Source organism: Pituophis catenifer, unplaced genomic scaffold, assembly GCF_029215685.1.
Source record: "Pituophis catenifer annectens isolate HBS135680 unplaced genomic scaffold, rPitCat1.0.hap2 SCAF_3, whole genome shotgun sequence".
In the NCBI taxonomy this organism is placed as follows: domain Eukaryota; kingdom Metazoa; phylum Chordata; class Lepidosauria; order Squamata; family Colubridae; genus Pituophis; species Pituophis catenifer.
The window spans coordinates 107,623,327-107,647,661 of record NW_027256883.1 but is presented as its reverse complement, the minus strand read 5'-3'; the positions used below and the strand labels follow the sequence as shown (position 1 = coordinate 107,647,661).

The 24,335-nt window shown below is 42.0% G+C and overlaps 1 protein-coding gene across 2 annotated transcripts in view; it reads left to right on the top strand.

Annotated features, from left to right (window-relative positions):
• KIFAP3 (kinesin associated protein 3) overlaps positions 1-24,335 on the top strand; it is a 101,929-nt gene that overhangs the window by 49,625 nt on the left and 27,969 nt on the right. For both annotated transcript variants that reach the window (XM_070939196.1, XM_070939195.1), the window contains 2 exons: positions 4,025-4,190; positions 7,110-7,235. In XM_070939196.1, coding sequence (XP_070795297.1) covers positions 4,025-4,190; positions 7,110-7,235 — 292 coding nt within the window. The remainder of the gene's footprint in view (positions 1-4,024; positions 4,191-7,109; positions 7,236-24,335) is intronic.

Below are 24,335 nucleotides of genomic sequence, written 5' to 3'. Positions count from 1 at the left end.
TCTGGTTAGCCAATTCATTTTTACTCAGAAGAATATAGCTGTGTTATCATTGCCTGTTATCATTGCCTATGTGCTTTGTAGCAATCTCTCTAAACTACAGCATATATCATTTTTCCTCTCTCGTCTTTTATTTCCCCAAAATTTAGTTCCTAATCTCTATCTTCCAGTCTGTCCTTTGACTTTTGATAGGAATGTATCAAGCTAGCCATATACAAAAGCAGTTTAAATCTTTTGTTGATCTCCACTTACCTGCAGTGATAATCTTTCTTGTAGCAGTAATGTGAGAATGACATGTTAAGAGAATTACCGTATTTTTCGGAGTATAAGACGCACTCCCCCCCCCCCCAAAAGAGGGTGAAAATCTGGGTGCGTCTTATACTCCGAATGTAGCCCTGCCCAGCTTCTCAAATGGAGGTTTCAGAGGCTGAAAAAAGCATCAGAAAAAAAGCTTCAGAAAAAAAAGCCCCCAAACAGAGCTTCAGAAAAAAAGCCTCAGAAACAGAACTTCAGAGGCTTTTTTTCTGAAGCTCTGTTTCGGAGGCTTTCAGAGGCAGAAAAAAGTTTTTTCTGAAACAGAATTTCAGAAGTTTCAGAAGTTTCAGAGGCAGAAAAAAAAGCAAAAAAACCCAAGGCACAGAGCTCACAACCAACAAACCTGTTGGTAAAATTCACCTCTGATTGGGGGTATTCTGGGAGGCCGATCCACCTGCCAATCAGCCTTTTCCTTATTTTCCTTCCCAAAAACTAAGGTGCGTCTTATACTCTGAAAAATACGGTAGTTACTCTTTAGGGTGATCTTTAATTCTATTCCAACAAGGTGGTCTTGTGCTCAAAATCTCTTTTCTTTCAAGTTCATTTATTTCAGTAATGCAACTTAAAAGGTGAAACTAATATATGAGATAGACTCATTACATGCAAAGCAAGATAGTTCAAGCCTTGATTTGTTATAATTTTGATGATTATGGCTTACAGCTCATGAAAACCCCAAATTCACAATCTCAGAAAATTAGAATATTACATGAAATCAATAAAACAAGGATTGTACATAGAATAATATCGGACCTCTGAAAAGTATAAGCATGCATATGTACTCAGTACTTGGTTTGGGCCCCTTTTGCATCAGTTACTGCCTCAATGTGGCATGGCATGGATGCTATCAGCCTATGGCATTGCTGAGGTGTTATGGAAAACCAGGATGCTTCAATAGCGGCCTTCAGCTCTTCTGCATTGTTTGGTCTCATGTCTCTCATCTTTCTCTTGGCAATGCTCCATAGATTCTCTATGGGGTTCAGGTCAGTTTGCTGGCCAATCAAGCACAGTAATCCCATGGTCATTGAACCAGGTTTTGGTACTTTTGGCAGTGTGGGCAGGTGCCAAGTCCTGCTGGAAAATGAAGTCAGCATCCCCATAAAGCTCGTCTGTGGAAGGAAGCATGAAGTGCTCCAAAATCTCATGGTAGACAGCTGCGTTGACCCTGGACTTAATGAAGCACAGTGGACCAACACCAGCAGATGACATGGCTCCCCAAATCAACACAGGCTGTGGAAACTTCACACTGGACTTCAAGCATCTTGCAGTGTGTGCCTCTCCATTCTTCCTCCAGACTGGGTCCTTGGTTTCCAAATGAGATGCAAAAGTTGCTCTCATCAGAAAAGAGGACTTTGGACCACTGAGCAACAGACCAGTTCTTTTTGTCTTTAGCCCAGGTAAAACGCTTCTGACGTTTGTTGTTCAGGAACAGAGGAATACGACATTTGAAGCCCATGTCCAGGATCCGTCTGTGTGTGGTGGCTCTTGATGCACTGACTCCAGCCTCAGTCCACTCCTTGTGAAAGTCCCCAACACTTTTGAATGGCCTTTTCCTGACAATCCTCTCCAGGCTGCGGTCATCCCTGCTGCTTGTGCACCTGTTTCTTCCACACTTTTCCCTTCCACATAACTTTCTATTAATGTGCTTTGATACAGCACTTTGGGAACATCCAACTTCTTTTGCAATTACCTTTTGAGGCTTTCCCTCCTTATGGAGGGTGTCAATGATGGTTTTCTACACAAGGTCAGCAGTCTTTCCCATGATTGTGATTCCTACTGAACCAGACTGAGAGACCATTTAAAGGCTCAGGAACCCTTTGCAGGTGTTATGGCTTAATTAGCTGATTAGAGTGGGACACTTTGAGCCTAGAATATTGAACCTTTTCACAATATTCTAATTTTCTGATATTGTGAATTTGGGTTTTCATGAGCTGTAAGCCATAATCATCAAAATTATGACAAATCAAGGCTTGAACTATCTCGCTTTGCATGTAATGAGTCTATCTCATATATTAGTTTCACTTTTTACGTTGCATTACTGAAATAAATGAACTTTTGCACGATATTCTAATTTTTTGAGTTTCACCTGTATTTGTTAGATTTGTTAGATTTTCAGAGACAATCTTCCTCATTCTCAACAACTATTTGTTGAGAATGAGATTTCCAGTTTAATTCATTGTGGGAATATTATTGAAGGAATACTTAGGGTCATACTTGTCCTTTACATGGGCTATTCCATCTTGACTTGCAATTGGTATCTGGTTTTTCACCTTTTAGGTAAGATTATTAGGTACCTGTATATGTGATGTAAAAAGACCATAATGAAAGATAACATGCTCTTATCTGTAGTCTGTGTTCTTCCTACAGCCATCAGCGCATTTACACAACCCAGCCACTTCCTTGCTTGAACCAGCATGCCTGGTTCAAGGCGTGCCTGACACACTGTATTTCTGATGCTGCTACAGTAGTGACCAAAATTGTGGAAACCTTTTAGGAAAAGGGTATAACACCACTTTTTTTTGGTGTAGTAACATAAAATTATATATCAATGGAAAGATAATTTAATAAAGAATGTAATGCAATAACTTTTATGAAGGATTTGCTATTAGAATAGCAGTTACAGTATAAAGAAGAAAAGTGAAACACATAGAAAAAACAAGATATGCAAAAATTATCACAATAGAAAAAACGAGATATACAAAAATTATCACCACGTCAGTTAATACTTAGTTGGGTAACCTTTAGCATGAATTACAGCCTTACAACGTCTTCCCATGGAGTGAACCAAGTCTTTTTGTTCTGCAGCTGTTAAAATGTGAAACCAAGATTGAAGGATTGCTTCTATTAACTGGGTTTTATTGCTGGGTCGCTTATGACTAACAAGTTTCTTTAGTCGGCTCCATAGATTTTCAATTGGGTTAAGGTCTGGGTTATTCCCAGGTCAATCCAGCAGTGGAATATGATTATCTTGAAACTCCAAAAAAAGTGGTGTTATTAGCCATCAAACCTCAAAAATACACTTTTCCCAAAAGATTTCCACAATTTTGGCCACTACTGTAAGTTGTCCTAAGAAACATAGAGGAGAGCTGGAGCCCCACCTACAAGACATTCAGGGGGTAGACTTCCCACCTAAAATCTTCTCAGCTAAAGAAATCCCCTGACAAACTCTGCACAGGTGTGGAATCCCATATGAATGAAGGCACAGATGATTACTCAGAGAATACCATTGCAGGTGTGCAGTCTCTTCAATATTAGCACCTTGTATATTCCTTGTAAGTATAAGAACTGACCTGCTTAACAAAATTGCTACAATAGTGCATATAAACTGAATTACATATAATAAATATATCACCAGAATTGAGCCATCCATCCAGAAAAAGCAGCAGTTAAAAGTAGTGAACAGTCTTTCATTTTTTTATCCAAGTCACACATTTTTCCTGATGTGAGTAAAAAAGAGGATGGAGAAAATTGAGTTTGAAAAAAGTACAAAACTATAAACTGATTTTTGGCCAATTCAGTTTTTATAATAATAGAATTTATTAGTTTACAGCAGTTTTATTAATCATTTAATAAATATTTCTTATCACTGTAAATCATCAATCCAGCAATGATTTGAAAAAAAAAAGTATGGTTGAGTTCATGCAGTAGTTCTCATTGTTTTTCTAATATTTCCTCTTTTACATATCTCAAATCTTGCTTTGTTTGTTTTGTTTAGGATTATGTTGGTGATCTGGCTGCTCAGATATCTAATGATGAAGAAGAGGAATTTGTGATAGAATGCTTAGGAACATTGGCTAATTTGACTTTATCTGATTTGGACTGGGAACTTGTGTTAAAAGAGTACAAAATGGTACCATATCTGAAAGATAAATTAAAGCCAGGTCTGTATCTTTAAATTTTCACCAGAATATACCACTTTACTGACTTAACATATTGAATATCATTTTAATTCCTTTTTGAACACTGCACACTTCTGAAACATTTCTATATTTACATTGTTTTTATTAAGAATTATTTTGTTTTTTCCTTATAACGTTTGTAAACGTTTTTAAAGTTCAACTTCATTTTATTTGCTTTGGATACATCCTGAAAATTCTCCAAAATTGTATTAATTTTTTAGAAAACGTCTTCCGTTCTGATGGACACCCTTTGTATTGGTTATGTTAAAAAAGAAGAAAAAAAGTTTTTACTGGAGAAGGTCTTCAGTAAGATAAATATTCTCTTCTCCAGCCAGACAAACCCAACCTCAGAAAAACAAACAGAATTTATACCAAATATATTACTGTAAGATGGAGGATTTTGTCCAATTTTAGTCTGAGCAAACTCAATAAATTAATCACCCTATTATGATTTTACAACACTGACTTGAAGGCATGGGCGCACACAGAGAAACACATAGGCTTTCATCCTTTGTCAACAAGTTGTGTTTTTTCTGTCTTTCTGGAGCTAATTCTTCCTCACCTTGTGGTGTGTAATCAGCTCATGCTTCACAGCACTGCCTTTTGTTTCCCACATTGAACTTAAACTGCAACAGTGAATACATCCCAATTGACCTAATTCAAGAAATTACATTTCTTGAATTAGTTTAAGAATCTAGTTTATTTATTATACACATATTATTTATCTGTTACTTTCATTTGCTAGAGGCAGCTCATAATTTTACTTTTGAAACAATTTTATTGGAGTCATCCACCAGCACAAAGAAATTGGTATTCAGATATTCAAAACTAAACTGACAATTTCAGCACAGTTAGAAAAGATACAAATAAACAAAGAATTTTGATAAAAAGATAATATTAAACCAAAGAATGCTAAGATGCTTGCTTTGGCTATGTGTGCAACAAGGAAAAAGATTGAAATTAGCAATCTGAATATATAAAATTATCCAAAGAGATTTGAGGATTATATTATTTTTCATTTACTTTTGGATGAATATAATTTAATAATATACATGTTTTCATTCCTAACTTCCCAGTTGAAAATGTTCCAGACTTTGGATGTTCACTCAGCATTGGGTGGTCATCTGAGCATTCATACAACTCATCCAAATGTCCATATAGACACTTTTTTTGCATTGATTGAAGAGGTTAGGTTAATCTGAAGGAGTGCATGCCTTAATAAGAGGAAGATGTGCAGGTGTAAATGTAAATATATGTAAATTCAGTGATGACCACTTGAAGAGCCACAATTATAGCTAAGCAACCTGTGCTGTCAGAGAAAGCTATTTGGAGAGTATATGGATGGATTAGGAAGGATTCCTATATTAATCCTGTCTCATGTGTTTTAACAAATAAATCATGAATCCTTTTTACTGAGCCACATGAATGATAAAATAATCCAAGATGCCTTCTACTTACATGCAAAACATGTCATTCCAAGAATGGAATGTTCTGGGGAACACGGGAACATTCTATTTTTCTTCCAGCTATGCTTCCAGTCATCTTTGGGGTGGTCCAGAGACTTTCCAGAAGTAAACCTTCTGGAAGTAAAAATAGTTCATAGTTTGAATTGGGGCCAGGCTGGGGGAGGGGGGGAGACAAAGGAGACATATGATAATACATGCATCATGATACAAATAATATAACATATTTTAGATGTCAGGATGACTATAAGGGCAGGTTTGCCATCATGATGTCACCATGCGTTATCATTTTGTTTTTGGCTTGCTGCAGAGCCTGTTGGCCAGATTGCAGCTGGGAACATGACAATCTGTTCCTGTTCCAAAAAATTATACTCGCAGAATTGTTGGATTGGCATGATCTAGAAGTAAAACAAAATGTGCCAGTGTTCCCTGGAATGTTCTGTTCTTGGAACAGTCTGACCAACATATCCCTGCTTCTTTTTTTCACTTTCCAAATGACTGAGTTTGAATCACCAAATTAGGGTGGTGCAGAAATGGATAGACTAGAGGAGAAAAATAATTATTTTTGAAGAGTCCATAGATTTTACAGTGCCTAGTAATCATTCAAAAAGCTGCAAAGAACACAGAGCAGGAAGATTTAAATTTTATATTAATCTAGAGCAGGGGTGAAATGCTCCCGGTTCAGACCGGATCGCCCAATCCGGTAGCGATGGAGGTGGGTGGTTTTGGAGAACCGGTAGCAAAAATCCCTGTGTGCTCCCCCCATGCCCAGCTGAGCCCCACAATCATCAGAGGCTGTTTTTTTTTACTTTTAAAAGCATTCTTTCTACAACCTCTTCAGCCGAAAAATGCTTTTAAAAGTAAAAAAAAAAGCCTCTGATGATCAGGCAACTCAGCTAGGATCGTCAGAGGCTTTTAAAAGTATTTTTTCTACAACCTCTTTGGCCGAAGAGGTTGTAGAAAAAAATGCTTTTAAAAGCCTCTGACGATCCCAGCTGAGTTGCCTGATCATCAGAGGCTTTTAAAAGCATTTTTTTACAACCTCTTTGGCCGAAGAGGCTGTAGAAAAAATGCTTTTAAAAGTTTTTTTTTAAAAAAGGTTGGCCACGCCCACCCAGTCACATTACCCCCCCACACCAAGCCACGCCCACAGAACCGGTAGTAACAAATTTTACATTTCACCACTGATCTAGAGTACTGTATTTGTAAATAGGTTCTTTAAGAATTGGTGCAACAGTTGTGATGACATAATTTTATGTTCAATGTTCACGTTGAGTGATACTTGAAAGCTGAGCCAGCATGTCATGTCAGGGTAGCAATAATAGCGTCCCTATAATTTAACAAGGTTTGCTCATATTTTGAGATACGCTGTAAAAGTCTTTGAACAAAGAGGTTTCAGTAGGGTGCTGTAATGTTTCTGCTCTATTAAATTTACCAGGTTCAGCAGAAGATGATCTTGTCTTGGAAGTGGTAATAATGATTGGGACTGTATCAATGGATGATTCCTGTGCAGCGCTGCTAGCTAAATCAGGAATCATTCCAGCACTTATTGAACTACTGAATGGTACGTAGCAAGTGTTGCACACTACTTTTTGGATGTTTGCTTATTATTCATTAACTTACTGTTCCTCAATTTTTATTATCAAAATTTAGCAACACTGTTGGAATCAAGGTTTTAGTACGGCATTAGGAAGTTTCATCCCATCTCGCACCAATAATGAGATTGAATTTTACCAAGTAAAATAGTTTGTGCAGTGAACAATTTTATAGACGAAATTAAGGCTTCGTTGAGTACTCACACCCTAGAGTTTAAAATGCAATTTAATTTAAAGACCTGTCCTGAGCTATTGAGATATCTGCAGGCCCATGTCCCAACTGAGACTCCTCTGTGTAAAGGCTGCAAGAACGATGTTTGAGTTAGAACTACAGATCTGGAAGGCACAGAAATAAGATGCTTAGATCCAAGATGGCGCCGCTGAAGGCTGCCTCAGTGAAATGCTCTCTAATGGTTTCTTTTTTTATTATTATTCTCTGCAATTCACTACGGATTTCATACTCATGAGACCATCTGCTAAGAATTAAGCAACGTTTTTTTAAGGAGTAGCTTTCTGTGATCACACACACACACACACACACACACACACACACACACACACGTCTTTACAAATGCGGAGGAGATTCTAACACAGGAAGAAGCAAATTCCCCAGAACTATGGATTACAAAAAAACCAAAACAAACGGAGGAAATGGAGACGAGGTAAAAGGGCGGGAATTTTGAACAGGCTAAGGAATAGGGGAAATAGAACTGCTCTGCCTTCAATCTTCCTGACTAATTTACGTTCACTTGCTAAGAAGATGGATGAAATACTCCTTTTAAACAGATGCAATTCTGATTTTCACAGCACAGCTGCCCTATGCTTTATTGAAACCTGGTTATATGATGATATTGATAACAACAGCGTGCAAATTCCAGGGTTTCAGATACACAGAGCAGGCAGAATTGCAGAATCATCAGGTAAAAAGAAGGGAGGAGGCTTATGCTTATATATCAACAACAGCTGGTCTCAGGATATAACTATAATATATAAATTCTGTGATGAAAAATTAGAGTCTTTACTTATCAACTGTAAACCATTTTACTGTCCACATGAGTTCTCATTTCTCCTAATTGCTGTTTATGTCCTTCCGCAAGCCTGTGTAAACAAGGCATTACGAACTCTAGCTGACCAGATTATGGAGGCTGAAGCCAAATACCCTGATTCATTGGCCATTATTTTGGGTGATCTAAACAAAGCAAACTTAAGGAAAGAGCTACCAAAATACTTTCAGCATGTCAATTGTCCCACTAGAGGCAAAAATACTTTAGACCATTGCTACACAACACTAAAAGATGCTTATCGGTCCTTACCACGAGCAGCTGTGGGACACTGATCATTGCATGATTCACTTGGTACCTGCTTACAGGCAAAGACCTAAAACCACAAAACCAACAATTAAATCAGTGAGGACCTGGACTGAGGAGGCAAAATTAAAGCTACAGGCCTGCCTTGACTGCACTGATTGGAATGTTTTCGAAAATAACCTCTGCAGACTTAGATGAACTCACAAATACTGTAACATCATATGTCAGCTTCTGTGAAGACCTATGTGTACCGACCAGGAATTGCGAATATACAGTAACAACAAACCTCAGTTCACAGCTAAACTTAAGCAGCTACGTTGTACCAAAGAGGAAGCCTACAGAAAAGGTGATAAAATGCTGTACAATCAGGCCAGAAATGTATTAACAAGGGAGATCAGAGCAGCAAAAAGAAGCTACTCTGAAAAGCTAAAGAATCAGTTCTCAACAAATGAACCAGCAAACATGTGGAAAACTCTTAAAAATATCACTGGTTACGGCAAACCTCCTTCCCAGACTGAAGGAAATGAACAACTGGCAGATGACCTGAACGTGTTTTACTGCAGGTTTGAAAGGAAACTACAGCCACCTATCTCCACAGCCCCCATCTCAGACACACCAACAACAGCCAAACCTCCTAGAACTGACCCCATCCCATTGGATTCCCAACCCCTAGTGATCACAGAAAAGGAAGTGCAAGACCTATTTCACAGACAAAAGCCAGGAAAAGCTCCAGGCCCAGACAATATAGCTCCTTCTTAGAAGAGCAAGTAAAAGAAACAATGATAGCATGGGCAAAAAATTGTGGATACTCAATTGAGCTTGATAGATGGCAAGTTATGGGAAAAGAACTATAAATTAACAATGTCGACTGCATATAAAGAGAATCAGTATAAAATGTTTTACAGATGGCATATGCCTCATGAAAAATTGGCAAAAATGTTTAAAGATAAATCAGCTAAATGTTGGAAATGCCACCAAATACCAGGATCTTATCATATGTGGTGGACTTGCCCAGAAGCTAAAGATTATTGGAGCAGAATTAAGACATGGATAGAAGAAATGACTCAACAACATACTGATTTAAAACCTGAGTTGTTCCTACTGGGTATCCTACCTAGCAAAGAAACTGTATATTTGATTATACATATAATAACTGCAGCAAGAATAGTATTTGCACAAAGATGGAAAGCAGAGAAAATCCCTTTAGAAGGGGAAGTAATTAGAAAAATTTCGGACTGCACAGAGATGAATAGATTAACCTTAATGATTAAAGAGAAAGAGGATATGGGTATTTTAAGATATGGGGGAAATTTTATGATTGGATAGAAAAGAGATATAGATAAAGAATTTGATAAGCAAACAGAAGAAAGCTACATTAAATATATGTACTTTGGGGGAAATAGAGAAATGGAATGTAATAAGGAAGAAATTAGAAGAGGAAGAGTAACAAAAAGAAGTCGTCCCCGAAGAAACACCGAGATGACACACAGAAGTACTGATATATTATATGTTTGTTTGTTTTAAAATAAAAAATAAAACACTTTTTATTAAAAAAAAAAAGATAACTCCTTCTTGCTTAAAAGTCTGTGCTGACCAATTGGCTCCCATCTTCACCCGTATCTTCAATAAATCGCTAGAGATGTGCTATGTTCCTTCTTGCTTCAAATGCTCTACTATCATCCCAGTGCCAAAGAAGCCCTCCATCAAGGAACTGAATGACTACAGACCAGTTGCTCTAACATCTGTAGTTATGAAAACCTTTGAAAGGCTAGTGATGTCCCACCTGAAAACCATCACGGACCCGCTGTTAGACTCCCTGCAAATTTGCAAACTGAGCAAATAGATCAACAGATGATGCTGTTAATATGGCTCTACTACATCCTACAACATCTTGAAACTCCAAAGACCTACGCAACGGTCCTCTTCTGTAGACTTTAGTTTAGCATTCAACACCATTATTCCAGACATTCTTTTAACTAAGCTAAACCAGCTAGCGGTACCTGAACACACTTGTAAGTGGATCACAAGCTTCCTAACAGACAGGAAGCAGCAGGTGAAGCTAAGCAGAATCACATCAGATACCTGTACAATTAGCACAGGGGCCCCACAAGGCTGTGTGTTCTCTCCACTTCTCTCTCTATACCAATGACTGCATCTGAAACAATATATCTGTTGAAGTACTGAAGTTCACAGATGACACAACAGTGATCGGTCTCATTTGAGACAATGAATCCGCATACAGATGGGAGGTTGATCAACTCGTGGTGTGACCAGAACAATCTGGAACTGAACACATTCAAAACCGTAGAAATGGTGGTGGACTTTAGGAGAAACCCTCCCATACTTCCACCTCTCACAATACTAGACAACACAGTATCAACAGTAGAGACCTTCAAATTTCTAGGTTCTACCATATCGCAAGATCTAAAATGGACAGCTACCATCAAAAACATCATCAAAAAAGCACAACAAAGAATGTTCTTTCTGTGCCAACTCAGAAAGCTCAAACTGCCCAAGGAGCTGCTGATAAAGTTCTACAGAGGAATTATTGAGTCTGTCATCTGCACCTCTATAACTGTCTGGTTTGGTTCTGCAACCCAGCAAGACAAACACAGACTTCAGAGGATAATTAGAACTGCAGAAAAAACCATTACTACCAACCTGCCTTCCATTGAGGACCTGTATACTGCACGAGTCAAAAAGAGGGCTGTGAAAATATTTACAGACCCCTCACATCCTGGACATAAACTGTTTCAACTCCTACCCTCAAAAGGACGCTATAGAGCACTGCACACCAGAACAACTAGACACAAGAACAGTTTTTCCCCAAACGCCATCACTCTGCTAAACAAATAATTCCCTCAACACTGTCAAACTAGTTACTAGGTCTGCATTATTATTAATCTTCTCATCGTTCCTATCACCCATCTCCTCACACTTACGACTGTATAACTGTAACCTTGTTGCTGGTATCTTGACTGTTTCCTAATATGATTTGATTGCTTATTTGTTGTAACCCCGAGAGGTGGCATGCCGAGAAGAGGGAGTTGAGGGGTTTTTAAAAATTGTCGTTAGCCAATCTTTTTAGGGGTTTGGGGGGGGGAGGGTTGTTTGGTGAGGGAGGGGTGTGTGGAGGGTGATTTGTTAAGAGGCCAGGCCTGGCACAGGGTTGCGTCATGGGAGGTGCGGAGCGGGGAGTTGAAGGGGTTAGTGTTGGTAGGGAGGAGGGCGATTCCATCAGTACTGTGGGTGGGAGGGGCAGATATGGTGGGAGCAGGGGGCCATATTGTGTTGTGGGGGCACGCATCCGCTGTCTTCAAGTGGTGGCAAGCTCCGGCTCCCAATGCTTTCCTCGTTCCCTGGTTGTCCAGAGCCTCAGAGCCTGAACCTTAGGCTGATGCTGTGCAACGCCAGGTCCGTGGTCAACAAAGCCCCCCTCATTTGCAAGCTGATTCAGGAGGGGGGAGCGGACCTGGCGGGTATTACAGAGACCTGGTTGGGCCAGGAGGGGAGTCCCCCTCGTAGAGATGTGCCCACCAGGTTTCCGCGCATTTCATCAGCTGAGGGCCCAGGGTAGGGGTGGGGGGGGGTGGCGGTTATCATAAAGGAAGGTCTTGATCCTAGGGAGGCCACTGTACCTCAGATAGCCGGATGTGAGTCTCTCCTTGGGTAGTGGGTCATGGGATGCAGGTGGGCTTGCTGATTACGTACCTGGCTCCCTGCCGCATGGCAGCGGCCCTGCCCGAGCTCCTCAACGTAATAGGCAGGGTGGCGGTTGATACCCCCAGGCTTTTGGTCATGGGGGATTTCAACCTGCCGTCCATCGGTGAAACGTCTGAGGTGGCTCAGGAGTTCATGGCTTCCATGACAGCCATGGACCTGACCCAGTTAATTCATAGCCCTACTCACACGGGAGGACACACTCTGGACTTGGTTTTTGTCTCTGGTCAGTGGTTGAATGGCCTAGATACAGGGGATATAGTCATTGAACCCTTATCATGGTCAGACCATTCTCTCCTTAGGCTTGACTTTCTGACCGCTACACCCCACCGCAGGGAGGCGGAACCGATTAGGTGATTCCGCCCCAGGGGCCTGATGGATCCTGATAGGTTCCAGATGGAGCTTGGGCCATTCCCTGAGACTCTGGCTCACAACTCGACTGAAGACCTGGTGGCCGCCTGGGATAGGACGGCCACTGGTGCTTTGGACCGGGTCGAGCCTTTGCGGCCTCTGACCCGGCGCCAAACTTACCCAGCTCCTTGGTTCTCCAAGGAACTGAGGGAGATGAAGCACTGGAAAAGACGCCTAGAGAGTGGTTGGAGGACTAGTCGTTCCGAACACTGGTGAGGTCTCATATTAAGACCTACTTAGTGGCGATAAAAGCGGCAAAGTGTAATTACTTTTCCGCTCTTATTGCGTCGGCAGATAACCGCCCAGCTGCCCTGTTTAGGGTGACCCGCTCCCTTCTTCACCTGGGAGCGCGGGAAGACCCCTTGCAAGGGCGAGCTGAGGATTTTGCACAATATCTGCACGATAAAATCGCTCAAATTCGGGAAGGCTTGGACTCTGACTGGGTAGGTTCAGGCGGGATGTCTGAGGCGGTTCTTGAGAATGTTATCTGGGATGAGTTTGACCCTGTGACTCCTGAGGATGTGGACAAGATGCTGGGGAGGTTGAACGCAACCACATGTTTATTGGACCCGTGTCCCTCCTGGCTGGTGCTGGCTACCCGGGAGGTTACACGAGGCTGGCTCCAGAGGATTATAAACGCTTCTTTGAGTGAGGGTTTCCTGCCTCCCGCCTTGAAAGAGGCGGTGGTGAGGCCCCTCCTCAAGAAGCCCTCTCTGGACCCGGCTGTTTTGGCAAACTACCGTCCAGTCTCCAACCTTCGCTTTGTGGCAAAGGTTGTTGAGAGTGTGGTGGCGTGACAGCTCCCGCAGTACCTGGATAAAACTGTCCATCTAGATCCATTCCAGTCCGGCTTCAGGCCTGGGTACAGCACGGAAACGGCATTTGTCTCATTGGTTGATGATCTCTGGAGGGCTCGGGACAGGGGCTGCTCCTCTGTTCTGGTCCTATTAGACCTCTCAGCGGCTTTTGATACCATCGACCATGGTGTCATGCTGCGCCAACTGGAGTGGTTGGGAGTGGGAGACACCGTTTTACGGTGGTTCTCCTCCTGTCTCTCCGACCGGTCGTAGTCTGTGTTGGCAGGGGGCAGAGGTCGACCTCAAGGCACCTTGTTTGTGGGGTGCCGCAAGGGTCGGTCCTCTCGCCTCTCCTGTTCAACATTTATGTGAAGCCACTGGGTGAGATCATCCGTGGTTTTGGGGTGCAGTGCCATCTGTACGCTGATGACACTCAGCCGTACATCTCCACCCCAGACCACCCCAATGATGCCCTTGAAGTGATGTCCCGGTGCCTGGAGGCAGTGCGGGTCTGGATGGGGAGGAACAGGCTCCGACTCAACCCCTCCAAGACCGAGTGGCTGTGGTTGCCGGCGTCTCAATATAGCCAGCTGGTGCCATCGCTGGCTATTGGGGGCGAGTCATTGGCCCCCATGGAGAGGGCTCGTAACTTGGGCGTCCTCCTGGATGCACGGCTGTCTTTAGAAGAGCATATGATGGCCGTGGCCAGGGGGGCTTTTTATCAGGTTCACCTGATACACCAGTTGCACCCCTTTCTGGATCGGGACTCCTTATGCACGGTCACTCATGCCCTCATCACTTCCCGCCTGGACTACTGTAATGCTCTCTACATGGGGCTCCCCTTGAGGAGCACCCGGAGGCTCCAACTGGTCCAGAATGTGGCCATGCGGGTGATTGTGGGGGCGACATGGCGCTCCCATGTAACACCTCTCCTGCGCGAGCTGCACTGGCTTCCGGTGGTCTTCCGGGTGCGCTTCAAGGTATTGGATCTCATCTTTAAAGCGCTCCATGGCTTAGGGCCTGGGTATCTATGAGATCACCTTCTGCCACCGATAATCTCCCATCAGCCAATATGCTCCCACAGAGAGGGTCTCCTCAGGGTGCCGTCGGTCAAACAATGTTGACTGGCGGCCCCCAGGGGGAGAGCCTTCTCTGGGGGGCACCCGCCCTCTAGAACGAGCTACCCCCAGGGATACGAATGATCCTGGATCTCCGTACTTTCCGCCGGGCCCTGAAGACTTTTCTATTTCAGCAAGCTGGGCTGGCTTAAAATTTTTAACTGGTTAATTTTATGGGTAAGGGGTTTTAAATTGGGGAAGCCAAATTGATTTAATTATGTTTTAAATTATTTTAATTTTCATATTGTATGTATTTTAATCTTGGCTGTTCATCGCCCTGAGTCCTTCGGGAGAAGGGCGGTATAAAAATTTAATTAAAAAAAAATGTTCCCTATGACTATCATTAAGTGTTGTACCTTATGATTCTTGACAAATGTATCTTTTCTTTTATGTACACTGAGAGCCTATGCACCAAAGACAAATTTCTAGTGTGTCCAATCACACTTGGCCAATAAAGAATTCTATTCTATCTATTCTTCAGGGAATGTTTTCTTGGGATTAACAATCTGTTCAGGAGTCCACTGGTGTTTTTGAGTGGACCAGAAGTCTAAGATGAGCCAGTACAGTCCCACTTACTCAGGAAGAGGTTTGGAATAATAATCATAAATGGGACTATACTACTGTATTTTTCGGAGTATAAGACGCACCTTTTTACCCCCAAAAAGGGGGTGAAAATCTGGGTGCGTCTTACACTCTGAATGTAGCCCCGCCCACCCGCTGGCCCCCACCCTTCGGACATTTTCAGGCAGTTCCAGGCGGTGGGAATCTGGGTCGGGGCACAGCCTGAGGAACAAACCTCTTCGGGACAGTCTGGGGGGGTGGAATCTGCCCGGCAGCTTCGGGGAACAAGGCGGGCCCCATGGTTTGTGGCTGGTCACCCCTCTGGCCACCCAGCAGGTAGCTCAGGGCAGACAATGGTCGCAATGACTTCATTCCCCAGCAATGTGAGGAGCCGCCACCTAAGCCCTTTCCGCACCCAGGAGCTGAGCGGGAGCTCCTAAAGTGAAATGTCCCTCCTTTCCAGCCACTGCTGCTCGGATTCCCCAATGCAATTCTCAGAGCCGCGTTTCAGGCGGCCAGTTCCCCTGCAATGTGCAGCGGGAAACTGGGAACCGTTTTGGATTCGGGGAGGGGATTGCAGTGCTGCCACCTGAAAGTGCTTTTCTTCTCATTTATTTATTTATTTATTTATTTGATTTGATTTCTATACCGCCCTACTCCTGAAGGACTCAGGGCGGTGCACAGCCAAACAATAAAATACATACATACAAAATTTAAAAGTGGAATTAAAATCAAATTAAATAGTTTTGGCCCAGACAAATTAAAACCCCAATCAATTTAAAACCAATTTTAAAATTTGAATATATAAAATACTAAAAAATATTAAAAATTAAAAATCTTTTATAAAAGAGGGAGAAAATTAGGCCAGGCCCACCTGGTGAAATAAAAAGGTCTTTAAAGCGTGGCGGAAGGTGCGCAGATCCGGGATCCTCCGTATCTCCGGGGGGAGCTCGTTCCAGATAGTAGGTGCCCCCACAGAGAAGGCTCTCCCCCTGGGGGCCACCAGTCGACATTGTTTGGCCGACGGCACCCGGAGGAGCCCCTCTGTATGGGAGCGTACCGGCCGGTGGGAGGCTATTGGTGGTAGTAGGCAGTCCCGCAAGTACCCAGGTCCTGAGCCATGGAGCTTTAAAGGTGGTAACCAAAACCTTGAAGCGCACCCGGAAGACCACCGGGAGCCAGTGCAGCTCGCGCAGGAGGGGTGTTAAATGGGAACGCCATGTCGCTCCCATTACCACCCGTGCGGCCGCACTCTGCGCCAGTTGGAGCCTCCGGGTGCTCTTCAAGGGGAGCCCCATGTAGAGAGCATTACAATAGTCCAGGCGGGAGGTGACGAGGGCATGAGTGACTGTGTGTAGGGAGTCCCGATCCAGAAAGGGACGCAACTGGTGGATCAGGCGAACCTGATGAAAAATCCTCCCGGTCACGGCCGTCAAGTGCTCTTCTAAAGACAGCCGTGAATCCAGGAGGACGCCCAATATGCACGCCCTCTCCGTGGGGGCCAATGATTCGCCCCCAATAGTCAGTGATGGCACCAACTGACTATATCGGGACATCGGAAACCACAGCCACTCGGTCTTGGATGGGTTGAGCCTGAGCCTATTCCTCCCCATCCAGATCCGCATGGCTTCCAGGCACCGGGACATCACTTCAAGGGCATCGTTGGGGTGGTCTGGGGTGGAGATGTACAGCTGGGTGTCGTCAGCGTACTGGTGGTACTTCACCCCGAAACCACGGATGATCTCGCCCAGCGACTTCACATAAATGTTGAACAGGAGGGGCGAGAGGACCGACCCTTGCGGCACCCCGCATATGAGGGGCCTCGGGGTCGACCTCTGCCCCCCTATCAACACAGACTGCGACCGGTCAGAGAGAAAAGAGGAGAACCACTGCAACAGAGTGCCTCCCACCCCTAACTCTTCCAACCAGTGCAGCATGATACCATGGTCGATGGTATCAAAAGCCGCTGAGAGATCTAACAGGACCAGGACAGAGGAGCACCCCCTGTCCCGAGCCTTCCAGAGATCATCAACCAACGCGACCAATGCCGTTTCCGTGCTGTACCCGGGCCTGAAGCCCTACTGGAACGGATCCAGATACTACGTTTCATCCAGGTGCTGGGGGAGCTGTTGCGCAACCACACTCTCAACAACCTTCGCCACAAAGTGAAGGTTGGAGACCGGACGATAGTTTACCAACATTGCTGGGTCCAGGGAAGGCTTCTTGAGGAGAGGCCTCACCACCGCCTCTTTCAAGGCGGCGGGAAAGTCACCCTCACCCAAGGAAGCATTTATAATCCCCTGGAGCCAGCCTCGTGTCACTTCCCGGGAAGCCAGCACTAACCAGGAAGGACACAGGTCCAATAAACAAGTGGTCGCGTTCAGTCTACCCAGAATCCTGTCCACGTCCTCAGGAGTCACAGGATCAAACTCATCCCAGATAACATTCTCAAGACCTGTCCCAGTCTCTCCCCCTGAGATTACCCAGTCGGAGTCCAAATCTTCCCGAATCTGAGTGATTTTGTCATACAGATACTGAACAAAATCCTCGGCTCTACCCTCCAAGGGGTCCTCCCACGCTTCCTGGTGGAGCAGGGAGTGGGTCACCCTAAAGAGGGCGGCCGGGCGGTTATCTGATGACGCAATAAGAGAAGCAAAATAGCTACATTTCGCTGCTTTTATCGCCACTAGGTAATTCCTAATATGGGATCTTACTAGTGTCCGGTCAGATTCAGAAAGACTGGCCCTCCAACTACTCTCTAGGCGTCTTTTGCGGCGCTTCAACTCCCTCAGCTCCTCGGTAAACCAAGGAGCCAATTGAGATCGGTGCCGGGTCAGAGGCCGCAAAGGCACGACCCGATCCAGAGCTCCAGCGGCCGCCCTATCCCAGGCGGCCACTAGGTCTCCAGTCGAGGCGTGTGCCAGAGCCTCAGGAAATGGCCCAAGCTCCATCTGGAATCTGTCAGGTTCCATCAGGCGCCTGGGGCGGAACCATTGCACATTGCAGAGCCGCGCGCCCTCATCCTCCTTCTCAGCAGACTCACCTTCTCTTTCCTCCTGGCCAGATCCGCAGCCTGAAACGTGATGCACATTTTTTGCCTCTGCGCACCCCATGTTTGGAATCGGGAAGGGGATCGCGGGTCTGCCGCCCGAAAACACTTTCCTTTGGAATCCTGATACCCTGAAGCTGCCTGGCAGATTCCCACCCAGACCCCCCCAGACCGTCCCAAAGTGGTTTGTTCCTCAGGCTGTGCTCTGTCCCTCCACCCAGAGCATGCGAGGCGTCTCTTTGGGGGAAAGTGAGTAGTCCCTGCAGATCGCAGGAGCACCCTGATAAGTTTTCTGGAAAAGAACTTATCAGTAATCAATGCCCTCTTTCCCAGACGAGTCTCTGAGGCACCTATCGCTTGCAGGAGGAGGAGGGCGGTGTAAAGCAGCGCCACCTTAAATGCTGGTAGGCAGAGGTTTGTTTTCCTCCCCCAAAATTAAGGTGCATCTTATACTCCGGTGCGTCTTATACTCCGAAAAATATGGTAATTCTTTCGTGGGATCATGATATGATCCTGTATGGTCCCATGATATGGGACTGTACAGTAACTTTTTTGTGGTATGATATGGTCCTAAATATCTTTTCTCTAAAGCAGTTGCCTCATTCAGAATTGATTTAAAATTAAATTTTAAATAATGACATGGTAGTGGTATTTTTTTGGACTACAGAAAACCAGTGAACTGACTGTATTCAATTCATAATTGATCCCAATTCTTTCTGCCATATTTCTTGATGAAAATTGAAGTAAACTGGATTGACCAAGACAGATGTTGTTTTTCTCAGTGGAAGACATATGAAATTCTGGAACAAGAAATGTATTCCCTCTTTAGACAATTTGTGGTGTGTTTTCTTGCCTGAAGAGAACAAAAAGAATCTGTATGTTGGGATTGCATTGAGATATAATATAAGGTGTGTGTATTTGTATGAGTAAAGGAAGCAGGGAGAGCAGGTACTTAACTAGAGAGAGAGGGCACCTGCATCTGAAAAAGTTGCCACTGCTATAAATTTAACATAGTTTAAAGCTTCATTCTTTTATAAGTAATTAGATGCAGTGTTCATTAAATATGTTTTAAAAAATTATTATTCCTAGTTTTAGTAAGATGTGTAGATATGTACTATACATTCATGTGACTTAACGTATTTTTCGGAGTATAGGACACACCTTTTTCCCCCCTAAAAGGGGGTGAAAATTTAGGTGCGTCTTATACACCAAATGTAGCCTTGCCCACCCACTGGCCCCCACCCTTTGGCCTCTGCCTCCCAGCAGTTACCTCCTTACAAGCAAACAGCAAGAAAAAACAGTTCCTTTCAGCTTCAGCACAGCCTAATTAGCACAAGTTGATTGGATCGGCCTCCCGACTCTCAGCTGATTTGCTCTCAGCTGTTTTCCGCAGGGCTCTTGCTGCTTGCTAAATTGCTCGAGCAGATTTTTTTTTCTCCTTGTGCAAACCAAGCTCAAAACAAAACTGAAAGTGAAACAGTCTGTTGGCTTGTTTGCTGCAAGGTTGGAAAATTAGGCAGCAGATTTCTTTTCTTTTTTTTTTTTTTTTTAAATTTTTTATTGTAAACAAACATACACATATAGACATAAACATTAAAACAAACTAGACATAAACTAACTATACAATGAAATCAAGTCGCATGACTTGAACTTTGAAAGTAGAGCTACTTCGGTAATTATATATCAATATATCTATATATATTATCTTTCATCTTGTATCAATGTTTATATAACGATATTTCCTGTTATTTACTTATTTTTGTAGTATTGGGTGGTAATCTTTTATTTCGTGTCTTTTTTATCTAACCATTTGTACCATTCTTGCCAAATTAAGTAAAAGTCTGTATCTTCTTTTCCTTGTATTTCTTTGGTCAGTTTGTCCATTTCTGCACATTCCATAGTTTTTTGTATTATTTTTTCTTCTGGTGGCGTGTTTTCCAATTTCCACATTTGTGCGAAGACAATTCTAGCTGCAGTTAGGATATGTATTATCAAATATTGTGTCTCTTTTTTATAGTCCTTTGTCAGTATACCTAATAGATAAGTTTCTGGTCTGAGGGGTACTTTTTGGGCGGTAATTTCTTCCAGCTGACTTTGAATTGTTTTCCAAAATTTTTTGACTTTGGGGCATGACCACCACATGTGGTAGTAGGTCCCCTTCTGTATTTTACACTTCCAACAGTTCTGATTAGTATTGGGAAACATCCTTGCCAACCGTGCAGGGGGGAGATGCCACCTATAAAACATCTTGTACGTATTTTCTTTGTAGGGCACGGACATTGTCAGCTTAGTATTTACTTTCCATATTTTTTCCCAATTCTCTAGGTTAATATTATATCCAAAATTTTTGGCCCAAATAATCATATTTTCCTTCACCACTTCTTCTTCCAATTTGTATTTTAATAGATAGTTATATATTTTAGTTATTAATTTGTCATCTGATTGCATTATAATTTTATCTAATTCATTTCTTTCTTTTTGGATTCCAAATTTTTCCATATCACTTTTATATCTTGATTTTATCTGTAAATACGGCCACCAATCAATATCCGTGCCTTGTTGTCTCAGTTCCTCTCTTGTTTTCATATCTCCCTCTGTGTTCAACAATTCGTCATAGGTTTTCATCCTGTCTGTGTCCATTGTGTTCGGGTAGATTTGGGCCTCCATGGTTGATAGCCATCTTGGGATTTTGTCGTAGTGTTTTCTCCTTATTTCAGTCCAAATTTTTGCCAGTGCTCCTCTGATATAATGTCTCCTGAAGTGTTCATGTTGTCTGGGCTTTTCTTCCCATAGAAATGCGTGCCAACCTTTTGACAGGTCAAATCCTTCTAGTGCTAGTGTTCTTTTATCTTTAAGTGTCATCCAATCCTTAATCCAAGTTAAAGCTGTTGCAGTGTAATAGGTTTGCCAATCTGGTAGTCCCAGACCACCCCTTTCTTTAGTGTCCTGCAAGTGTTTCAGTTTAATCCTGGCTCTTTTTCCATGCCATAAATACTTTAATATCATTTTGTCAAGGTCTTTGAAGTATGATTTTCCTGGGTTTATCGGTATTGTTCTAAATAGATATAGTATTTTTGGTAGAATTGTCATTTTAATTGAAGCAATTTTGCCTAGTAGTGATAATTTCAACTTACTCCATACCTCTAAGTCCTTCTGGATTTGTTTGGCCAATTTGATGTAATTGTCTTCTTTGAGGGATGATATCTTATTGGTGAGCCAGATTCCTAGATATTTTATTTTGGTTGTTGTTTGTATTCCTAATGTCTCTTCCAATTCTTTCTCCTGGGTTTTTGTCAAATTTTTGGTTAGTAGTTTTGTTTTTTGCCTATTAATTCTCAATCCTGCCACTTCGCCATATTGATCTATCTTCCTTAGTAAATTCAGTCCTGATTGTTTTGGTCGTTCTAAAATGAATACTACATCGTCTGCGAATGCTTGTAATTTATACTCCTGGTTTTTTGTTCTTAATCCTTTTATTTCATTGTCGTTCCTGATTTCATTCAACAGTGGTTCCAATGCTAATATATATAATATAGGAGAGAGGGGACATCCTTGTCTCACTCCCTTAGATATTTTAAATTGGTCTGTTGTCTCTCCGTTTATCCATATTTTTGCAATTTGGTCTGAGTATATTGTTTTAATCATATTTAAAAATTTGTCGCCGGTTCCCATTTTTTCTAATTGTAGTATTAAGAATCCCCAGTTAAGATTGTCGAACGCCTTTTGTGCGTCAAGGAAGAGTAGAGCCATCTTTTCATTCGATTTTTGCTCATAATATTCCAGTATATTTATTATTGTTCTTGTGTTCTTGTTAATTTGCCTGTTTGGAATGAATCCATTTTGATCAGGATGGATGTAATTCACGATAATTTTCTTCATTCTCTGGGCCATGATTGATGTAAATAGTTTATAGTCTACGTTTAGAAGTGATATAGGTCTGTAGTTTTTGGTTTGGGTGAGATCTGAGTCTTCTTTGGGTATCAGAGTGATGATTGTTTCAATCCATGATTTGGGAATTTTGGCTTCTAAGATTGCTTCATTTAGGACTTGTAATAAAATATCATCTATTGGCTGGTATTCAATTTTGTAAAATTCCGTTGGGATGCCGTCTGGACCTGGTGTTTTATTGTTGTTCAGCTTCTTCTTTGCTTCCATTAATTCTGACATCGATATTGGTTTGTTCAAGAGTTCTCTTTGAGTTTCCTTTATTTCTTGAATGTTGGATTTATTTATATATTCTTTCACTTTTTCCAATTGAATTTCTTCCTGTGCATATAGTTCCTGATAAAAATTTCTTACGATTCGCTTTTTTTCTTCGTCCATGTGCTGTAATTGCCCTTGTTCGTCTTGTAGTTGGTGTATTATTTTTTTTTCCTTTTCTTTCTTTAGTTTATAAGCCAACCAACGTCCTGTTTTATTTGCGAATTCAAATTGGTTTTGTTTTGCCATTTTGATTTTCCTAGCTATTTCTGTTGTTGTTATTAAATTTATTTCATGTTTGATGAGATTTATTTTCCCCTTGATCTCTTTCTTGTCAGGTCTGTTCTGTAATTCTGCTTCCTGTTTTCTGAGCTCCGTCAATAAATCGTTTCTTCTTTGCTGTTTCTCTCTGTTTTTCTTCGCCTTAAATGAGATTGTTAATCCTCTTATATATGCCTTTGTAGTGTCCCATAGGACTTGCAATGATGTTTGTTCCCTGTTATTTATTTGGAAAAATATCTCCATCTCTTTCTTTATCATCTCTATGTATTCTTTATCTTTAATGATCTCTCTATCCATCATCCATCGTCCCCTTTTGGGTTGGCCTTTCCAGACTATTGTTATAGGACTATGGTCCGCCCATATATTCGGTGTGATTTCAATTTCTTTTATATTTTCTCTTAATTCTGCGGTCATCCAGGCCATGTCTAGTCTGGACCAGGACTGATGGGGATTTGAATAATAACTATACTGTTTTTTAGTTTTATTCAGTTCTCTCCAGGCATCTTTCAATTGTAACTCTTGAGTCATGTCCTTAAAAGAATCAGGTAGTGTCTTTTTCCTAGAGTTATTTTTTTTATTACTTTGGTAGTCATATTCCATATCAACGATTGCATTATAGTCCCCTATTATACATAGATGTTCGTAGTCTAATTCTTTAATTTTATCGTGTATCTTTTTAAAGTATTCTTTTTGGCTCCCATTCGGGGCATATATTGATATCAATAACATATTTCGGGTCTCCATCTTAATATCTATCATTAGTATCCTGCCATCTTCATCTGTGTAGATTTGTTTTGCCTGGATGTGGCTTTTAATGTATACTGCGATACCTCTTTTTTTTTGATCTGATAGTGAGGTGAATAGTGTTCCAAGTTTTCTGTTTTCTAGTAACTGTTGATGTTGTTTTTTGATATGTACTTCTTGTAGGTTGATAATATCTATGTCTAATTTTTGAAGTTTTCTGAAAGTGTGTGTTCTTTTGGTTGGTAGATTAAGGCCGTTTATATTAATTGAGATTAATTTCAACTCTCGTCCCATTTCCTTTAGTTTTTCTTTATTAGTTTAAGTTTACTTGTGTTTCTTGTTACCATATGCGTTTTCTCCCTAGCCCCTTCTCTCTCCATCTTCTCCCTTTCCCTAGGCTCCTTCTCTTCCTTCCCTTTTTTTGTTTCCCCCGTGGGGTATTCCTGGTTTACATTATCTGAATCACGTCTAGTTTCCTGTTCCTCTTCTATTATAAAGTGAGTATCAAAGAATTCTTGTGCCTTCTCTATCGTATCGATTTTATATTTTTTGTCGTCCCAGGATATTAAGATTCCCTCTGGCACCAGCCAGCGGAACATTATTTTGTGTTGAATCAGTAGGGTTGTCAAAAAGTTGTAGTTTTTTCTGTATTCTCTTATTCTTCTTGGAACTTGTTTTAAGGTTATTATTTCTTTCCCTTGGTAGCAGGGTTTTCCCTCTCTCATGGACGTGTAGATCTCTTCTTTTACAGTTTTACGTGCGAATCTAACATGTATTTCTTTAGGTAGTTTGTTCCTACGAGCATAGTTCGTATGGACTCTATATATTTCGTCAATTTCCCTACTAATTTCGGTTTTTTCCTTTTGGGTAGCCTCTACTA